The sequence below is a fragment of the Paramisgurnus dabryanus genome, chromosome 7 (assembly GCF_030506205.2).
Source record: "Paramisgurnus dabryanus chromosome 7, PD_genome_1.1, whole genome shotgun sequence".
Lineage (NCBI taxonomy): Eukaryota > Metazoa > Chordata > Actinopteri > Cypriniformes > Cobitidae > Paramisgurnus > Paramisgurnus dabryanus.
The window spans coordinates 32,743,642-32,752,183 of NC_133343.1; the positions used below are offsets into that span (position 1 = coordinate 32,743,642).

General features: G+C 35.8%; 2 protein-coding genes across 3 annotated transcripts; both read right to left on the minus strand.

Moving 5' to 3' along the window:
* Positions 1-299: 299 nt before the first annotated feature.
* On the minus strand, positions 300-6,053 carry zc3h10 (zinc finger CCCH-type containing 10). Its single transcript, XM_065279581.2, has 3 exons — positions 5,952-6,053; positions 2,711-4,000; positions 300-2,585 (listed from the first exon to the last, which is right to left on the minus strand). Exons 2-3 carry the CDS (start codon positions 3,851-3,853, stop codon positions 2,079-2,081), a joined length of 1,650 nt encoding a protein of 549 aa, XP_065135653.2. The 5' UTR covers positions 3,854-4,000; positions 5,952-6,053; the 3' UTR covers positions 300-2,078.
* A 650-nt stretch (positions 6,054-6,703) lies between these two features.
* On the minus strand, positions 6,704-8,438 carry cox6c (cytochrome c oxidase subunit 6C). Of its 2 annotated transcripts, none has more exons than XM_065279583.2 (4): positions 8,302-8,438; positions 7,571-7,682; positions 6,990-7,126; positions 6,704-6,814 (listed from the first exon to the last, which is right to left on the minus strand). In XM_065279583.2, the coding sequence occupies exons 2-3, from the start codon at positions 7,673-7,675 to the stop codon at positions 7,001-7,003; spliced, it is 231 nt and encodes a 76-aa protein (XP_065135655.1). In that variant the 5' UTR covers positions 7,676-7,682; positions 8,302-8,438; the 3' UTR covers positions 6,704-6,814; positions 6,990-7,000. The 2 variants fall into 2 exon arrangements, with proteins under 2 accessions (XP_065135655.1, XP_065135656.1); XM_065279584.2 differs by having other exon boundaries at positions 8,290-8,429.
* Between the last annotated feature and the right edge of the window lie 104 nt (positions 8,439-8,542).

Sequence of the window (8,542 nt, forward strand, 5' to 3'; positions counted from 1 at the left end):
AATAAATAAAATATATTTTTTTAAATTATATACACCAGTTTAACATGATTGAATCAAGTTTTCATAAAATGAAATTAATTTTAATTAATGTTAATTTCATTTTAAGGAACCTAATTTAATTATGTGCAACCGATTTCCAAAGTCTTTTTTTTTCAGATTTTTTGTCAACTTAGTTTTTGGTAAAATCCACTATCGGTCGACCTCTAGTTAATGACGGAAGGTATCTACAATGCAATTTTGACTAGCTGAAATAATACCATTTTAACTAGTTCCCTTGTCAAAATTCTTAAAGAAATGGCTTATACAATTCCTTATTTATAGGATAAAAATATTCTTTATGAATCAAACAAGATTCTATTGCATAACCAAAAAAATACCAAAAATGATGTATTATTTGTTTTATCAGTGTTGGCAATAATTATATAAATCATTAAGAGTAACATTGTTGCAACATTCAAATCTTAAATTAACATTCTTAGATATTACATATGGACTATTCATAGACAGTTGTGACCCTGGACCCCAAAAGCACTCATAAGTCTTTTTTTATTTAGCTTTGTAAATCATCTTAAAAGGCTTTACATTGATGTGTGGTTTGTTAGGATAGGACAATATTTGGGGCGAGATACAACTATTTGAACATCTGGAATAAGGGTGCAAAAAATCTAGATGATGAGTAAATCACCTTTCAAGTTGTCCAAATGAAGTTCTTAGCAACACTTAATACTAATGATAAATAAATTTTTATATATATATTTAGGGTAGAAAATCTACAAAATATATTTATGGAACATGATCTTTACTTAATATCCTAATGATTTTGACCCTTAACAATGTATTTCTGTCTATTGCTACAAATGGGATCCAGGATCACATTTAAGGATAAAGGGCAATAAAACAAGATAATTGATATATGAGAAAGATTCAAAGTTCTCGTTCTTAATGTAGATGCCATCTAATTTCTTTGTCTTCCACTCTGGAAAGATATCGGCAACCTATGTCCAGAAAATCCATAGCTGCAGTTCATGACTGACACATGCTCATCAAATTGAAGAACTTGCTTAGTCGGTTATCAAACCTTCTGGTAAATCTAACATATTTTTTCGAACAGAAGCCAATGTGAAATGTGAACGTGCTAGAAAAGCAGATTTGTTTTCAGCATGTCACCTCTCCGATTAACTCCTGTTATGTTCGGTGTTGAGAGAAGCTTCTGATTAAAACACGTTTCATAATATTAAATAAATATTAGAACTGATTATAAAAAGATTTCGATTTAATAATAATTTTAAGTTTTGCATTGGACGCAGACTTAAAACAGTTGCCCTGAATTGATTTATTCAGTAAAAGCTTTATCGATTAGGTAAGATTTGTCTGGGTTTATTAGTCACGATTAACAAAAATCTCGAAGGTTATTAAAAAAAACATACATGTATATCTGAGATGTCAACATAACATTATTTTATAAATGAACAGCGTGTAATGGCACAGGACTGTGTTCAAACTATTAACACAAGTTTGGTTAAAAATTGAACATAGGTTAGATCAACACTAAAGACAAGTACTCACCTGATTTTTTTTTGTGGCAAAACTCACAAATTTCTGTTGTTTGAAACGGAAATTGATGATGTTTAATTTGTCTATTTACAGAAAAACCAACAATTGGTTCACACAAAACAATTCACATAACAAACTATGAAAGAAAAGTCAGATTTACCCTAATAGTTAATCCACAATCATTCTGTAGTCATCATTAATGATATATTTACATCTTTCAAAAGGAGTTCAAATGAGATAGTGTTTATAAACGTCCAAGTGGAAAGTAGAGATTTATGATGCCAATCTCAAAAAAGTTCGAATGGCAAACATTTGCTCTCTGGTTTGAGCAATAGCGCACTAAAAATATCGAAAAAAAAAAACTAAATCACGAGTTTCTGTAATTTCCTTTTACAGAAAGCTAAAAATTCAAATCAGTCAAACTTATCTCCCACCCTTAGAAACCCACCAAAAACAAAAGGGTTTTTGCAATTCATATAAAGAAAAACAAGCATGTAGATATTGCTGAAGACATTAGCATCATGCTAATGAGGTATAGTTGTGATTCTCATACTCTGACTGGCTATGGGGTATGACACCATCGGTGTGGTGGCGTGACTCATCGTGATACCAGGCAACGGCTGGGCCATCGACACCGCAACCGGTGCCACCGAAACCGCTACAGGGGCCATGGAAACAGGTGGCGCCATTCCCTGGGCAATGGTTTGAGCGAGCGCGGCCGAGATGGGATCGGGGTTCAGATGAGGAGGGGGCGCTGAAGGGGGTGCAGCATTAGAAGGAGGGGCGGTCGGGGCCCCAGATGGGGCCACCAGATCTTGTTGGGTCACAGGGCGTGGCTGGAGACCGGCACTGCTGAGAGTGGTGTGAGTCTGAGCAATGCCGTGGTTGTAGGAGCTCACCGATCCAACAGGGGGAGCCAAACTCTGCTCGGACGGAGCCGGGGTTGAGGACAGAGTCATTACTTTAGCTTGGTTTCGGAACTGAGCGTTCTGGTCTAAGAGGACCTCATTGGTGGCAATGAGATTGGACACCTTGTGGGAAGAAATGGAAATTTAGTATGCACCTAATATGCAGTTGGAAGTAAATTATGAATGAAAGAGTAAAAAAGAAAAAGAGTTAAATTACTCATTTATGCACATTTATAGACATCCATCACCTGTTTCTTAAGCTCCTCCACTCTTTTTCTTAGTAGTGCATTCTCCTCCTCTAGGAAGCGATATTCCAGCGGTCTAGTTGGCAGTGCGGTTTGAACTCCCAGGTCATAATGTCCACCGCCCACCCCATCGGCAAATCTCAGACCATCCAAGCGCCGTCTTTTTAGCTGAAGGGTCGTGTGGTCCACAGGAGCTTCTACCGGCCCAGCCTCAAACATCCCATTTTCAAACAAGGGGTCATACACCCTATCGTATCGCCTATGACCTGCAGTTCCCATCGACATGCAGCCACTTATAGGGCCACCACCACCTCCTCCACCTGTCAGTCCTTGGTCTCTGCATCCACCTATGCTGGGGCATCCCATCCCCATATAGCTACCTACACCGCCCCCAACCAGCCCAGACATCCCACCACAGGCAACTCCAACCCCTCCTGTTCCTGCTCCACCCGTATTGACCATCCCACTTACCCCACTCGTAACACCCATCATGCACCCGACCCCCACCCTCGACGAGGCCTCATAGTCGTAGTCCTTCCTCACGTGGCGAAACTTGCACTTATTGCCCCTCTGGCACTCACCCTTTAGGTAGTCTCTGCACATGGGCACCTCGCCACGGCTCAAAGGGAGATCGGTCGGTGACAACCCGAGCCCGGCCGCCACCTTTCCTCTCAGTCTCAGAGGCAACTCGCCAGTTTTTTTGTAATAGTCCTCATCCTCTTTGGATCCGTGAACGAATCGGCAGTTGGTGCGCACGCACTCTTTGTTCTGATAGTCGTGGCAGAATATGAACTCGTTCTTCTGGACGCCCAGATCGGGAACTTCATTGAAGTCCGGATGGCGAAAGCGACAACGCTTGCCGCGCTTGCACACGTTCCGCAAAAAGTCCCGGCAAACGCCGTCGAGTCCTAAACCGCCACCGCAGCTGTTTCCGTTTCCTAATGCCCCGCCTCCTCCCATCGCGCCGGGACCGGTGTTTCCTCCTCCACAGCCTGATGAACCGCCTCCCGCTGTCGTTCGACTCTCTCCTACCCCTCCGCCCAGGCCCGACCCTGAACCGATCTCCTCTCCAACTCCGGTACCCACTCCAGTCCCACTTGCTCCCCCACCACCACCTGCCAGGTAAGTGCTATCCCGGTCAGGCATGGCGCTTGGCCCAGCGAGAATAAAAGACTGCGCTCATGTGGGTACCAGAGAGATGGAGATCATGCGAGTTTAGAAGTAATGGGTTTGTTTGAGGAAGGGAAGCGTTTAGACTTTTAACCGATTCACATCTAAACTCCACCCAGGCACCTGTAAATGTAATACAGATACAATTTATTGTTCATTTTAAAGACAAAATAGATAAGAATCCTACTAGAGGTAAATCATTACATTTATTTTTATTGACATTTAATAACATTTATTATTATATTTTAAACATTCTTTTTTTAGCCAACAAATCTGCAAACATACTAGGGGTGGGCAAGAAAATATCGATGTGAGTACTGTGATATTTTGTTTGGCAATATTCCCTAAAATTATATCCTATTATACATAAAAAAAAAAAAAAAAAAAACTGGAAACATCCCAATATACGGACATCCCTTTACAGTATTGCAATCTGTTGCATTATAACACCTATATCCATTTTTCATAAAATAACGTTACAGCCTTCTGTATATACAATACATTTTTTTTAAATAAAGCTTCAAAGATTATTATTACTTCCTGCAAGAATTGCAAGTATATATATAACAAAATCTGAATCTAACACAAAAAATCTAGATGTATTATCTGGACATAAAATGAACTCTTTTACTCAACAAAATTAAAAATGCATCATCCAAAAGAAATATTATTATTTTAACTTCAGCTAAATATATATTATGTATGCATTTAAAGACACTATTGTAATCTTTTTAACACATCTTCTAGGGATGCTAAACAATTAATCGCGATTAATCGTTAGCAGAATAAAAGTTTTTGTTTACATCACATATGTGTGTAAACGGTGTATAATAAATATGTATATATATAAATATGAAAACATTCATGTATAATTTTAAGAAAAAAATGTATATATTAAGTATTTATATATAATATAAATTATACATAAATATACAAATGTATATACACATGTAAACATTTCTAAAACATATACATGCATGTGTGTACATTTATTTATACAAAGTTATTATACACAGTTCACACACATATATGATGTAAACAAAAACTTTTATTCTGCTAACGATTAATCGCGATTAATCATTAAGCATCCCTACATCTTACACCCTTAGTCCAATCAAAAGTGGAAACATGGGTCAGATGTTTGGGGTCCAACTATTAAACAAATTCGTGACCCTTCCTAACAAGTATTTATTGATGAATAAGGTCAAAGAGATTTCTTTTAAGATTCTTCACCAGTATTATCCTGTTAAAACCTTTTGAGTCAAAATTCAAACTAAATATAAATGTAAATTGCACATTCTATACATCTATTTTGGTAAATAACTAAACAAAATTATTTAGACATTTTAGGTTAGAGTAGACTGATTTGACAAATCATTGCTGACTTACGCTATATAAGGATTTTGAGCTTTGCTTTAAGGATGTTTTGTTTGGTTTTGTTACATTTAAACAGCAATAGGAAAATACTATGCAATTTAATTTTTTGCTAAGAAAGTATTTTATACACAAATGCAAGACTATGAAAGTTACCCACAGTTTTTCGTTTTTTACAAAATACTTTAACTTACACTAAATTATCATCTTTATCTAGTAACAAAAAGGCTACTGAAACTTTAAATGTATGCACACTATTATTTATTCTGGTGTTTTTATATAATTTTGTATCGACTGGCTTTCTTTGAAACTCTGGGTTTTCTTTTTTCTTCACTGTTCTGTTATTATCTTGATCTATGTTTTTTAAGCATAACTATACTATACAATACTATAATAAATATATATATATATAAATAATAAATTATACAAACTCCAAAAAATGAGCATATATTAAAAGTTTTAGTAGCCTTTTGTACGAAACGAAACTAGACTAAACGGTAAACATTTATTTTACGTCACATGTAGTAAAACAAGTCTCTGGCACAAAGGCCTATTAGAGATACGTGGGTGGACTGTAAAGCAGCGAGCTAATGTCTCTACCCGATAATATTAGTAACATAAACTAACCAAACCCATACAAACAATCGTATTAGTTAGATAAAAGCGACAGCATTCGCGAAACATTACTAATAACACTCACATTTCGATCAGGCTCCACTTGTCTTGTTTGAAGTTCTTCCGGTAATGTGAACTACTGGGAAAATACACGTCAAAATAAAAGTCCTCTTTTGTCGGCAGGCATTACCTTACAAAATGTGATTTGAAAGCACGGTACAATAACATGGTACCTAATAAATACTTTTTGTTTTTAATTAATACTTTGTTTTTTACTAGCTCTTCAAAGAATATTATGCGACATATAAAACATTAAAGGTACTTTTTTGTAAGGCATGCTATCACTATTTATAATAATAGTTTATACTTTAATACTTCAAAATTGTTTCCAAAAATACATTATGAACAAACTCAAAATTCTCTTTTTATAATGGTTGTAGCCAATACCAAATCAGAAACTGCCCTAGAAACTGAAGAGCATTTAGTTTTATGATTAACACGCCTAATAGCCTCTCTAAATTGACAGGCGCATGTTGAAGTACCACCTTGCCTAAATCAGTAAAGCAAAACGTAACCTTTTAATGGCCCTCTATAAACAAAAAGGCAAACATGATGACGCTATACATGATTATGGACAATAAATAAATTGGGGTCCAAATCAGAGTAGACATTTGGGTATTTAATTAGAAGAATGCCAAAAAGATTGTTAGATGTCCCACATTAGATAACTCCAGAAATACAGCAATTCTTTTAAATGATGGTAAGAAAATGAAGGATAATGAAACGTGTTAAGTTACACTATTTCATATACAGGTTCAAATAAGTAATACACAGTGATAGGTGTAAATAGTTTATTTGTATACTTGAGAGAACATCAGACATTTATGTTCACTTCCAGTAATCTTATAAAGATTCAATCCAGACAGGGAACACAGGGGGGCACAAAACCTAAAAAGAAAAAAGTAACTATTTATTTACATTCAGGTGCAGCAGCATAAAAAGCTAAAAAGGTGCATCGTTTACAATAAACACCAGGATAAAGTCATCATGGCCAGTGATGATGCCTCTACTTTGACAATTACCATAGAAAACATTATAAATATGCATTCAGACGGCCACTCACATGACATTAATTTATTCTCCAGAAGGCCTGGCACTTTCAAAAACACCAGCTTCTTTCATTGCATTGAACTCCTTCATAGCATCGTACTTTTTGTAGAAGTCAGCGTATGCCTTTTTCCTTGGCTCGGAGACTCCGAACTGCAAAAAAAAAAAAAAAGGAAAGGAAACAATTCAGATCCCACAGATTAAACAATCCATCCATAGCACCCCACAAAACAAGGTCCTTCATAATCAAACAATAAGGACTACAAAGTCAAACATAAAATATATTTTTTATTTAACTACTATACATTATATTTATAAACAATCAAAACAGGATTGCAATGCCCTTTAATGTCTTTTGTGTAGCATGATACCTTTAAAAATAAGAATTTATGACATAACTTTGAATTATACTGTCCGAGTCTGAATTGTATTTATCTTTAACCTATAAAACATCTATACATGAAAAGGATTAGAGGATTACTCGCTGAAACTAACTCAGGATTTGACGTCTTGTTTTCAAGAGCAATAAACTATATAAATAGGCATTGCAGTGCAAAATGAAAGCACATGATTATTTAAGAATATTATAAAGCTGACCTTGAATGAGACTGCTGCAAACAGGGCAAGACCAAAGGCAATGGGCAGATGAAACCTCAAACGCTTGGCGAGGAGTCCTCTCATTGCTGGCTTTGTGAGTGACATTGTCGTCCTGAAAAACAGAATATAAAAACGAATATGAATAAACTTAACTAAAGGAAATAACCAAGTAATAAATTGAAGCTTTAAATAAACACTACGTGCTATTCTGTCAATCACAAATGGATGTCATAGTGACTTTCAAGATAGACAGTGATCACTTTAACCTAAGTTTTTCAGTGAGACATTAGTTTATTAATTTATTCATGCACGTTGGGTATTTTAGGTTAATTTATGCACCACTAATTCTAAGTACTTTATGATCACATCTGGTCTGATGTTTAGCAGTTAGCAGTTCAGCTAATCGCTCTTATTTGCTATCATTAAACATAATAAGCCGACACGAACGCAAAGATAAACAGTAAAGGTATGTAATAACAAAATAGTATGCTGATTGACATAATATGCGAAGTATAATTCTTCATAACACGTTAAATTGTCTGTAGTTAACATTGGAGAGCTAAAATGACAAGGGAAGGTATGGACTACACTTCACAAAAGGATTTATACTTAAATTGACCTAAAAAGCTATTTCAGTATTATCGAAAACACATTATCAACTTATTGACATATTTTACACAACATGTACATTAAACTTCACGTCACAAACATGTACAAACTTTGATATTTACCGTTTAATTCACGACCTTCAGCACACACGTCCGGGTGTCTCGAAGAGAAAGCGTTTGTGGGGCCTGACTACGGATACTTACGAAGGACAAAACACACGGCGCAAACGCGCGATTCAGGTCAACATGAGGTGGTGCTTATTCAAATTCCGGTCAAACAGGAACAAAATAATATAAAATACAATTAAATAAATATTAATACATTGACTGCATTTTATTATATGTATTTATGAAATGTGTGTTT

Excerpts from the sequence above, each read along its gene's own strand:
- zc3h10 (XM_065279581.2), bottom strand. The coding sequence starts at position 3,853 with ATGCCTGACCGGGATAGCACTTACCTGGCAGGTGGTGGTGGGGGAGCA. Across the intron at positions 2,586-2,710 it reads TGGAGGAGCTTAAGAAACAG|GTGTCCAATCTCATTGCCAC; the intron begins GTGATGGATGTC and ends TCTTCCCACAAG.
- cox6c (XM_065279583.2), bottom strand. The coding sequence starts at position 7,675 with ATGTCACTCACAAAGCCAGCAATGAGAGGACTCCTCGCCAAGCGTTTG. Across the intron at positions 7,127-7,570 it reads TTGCAGCAGTCTCATTCAAG|TTCGGAGTCTCCGAGCCAAG; the intron begins GTCAGCTTTATA and ends TTTTTTTTGCAG.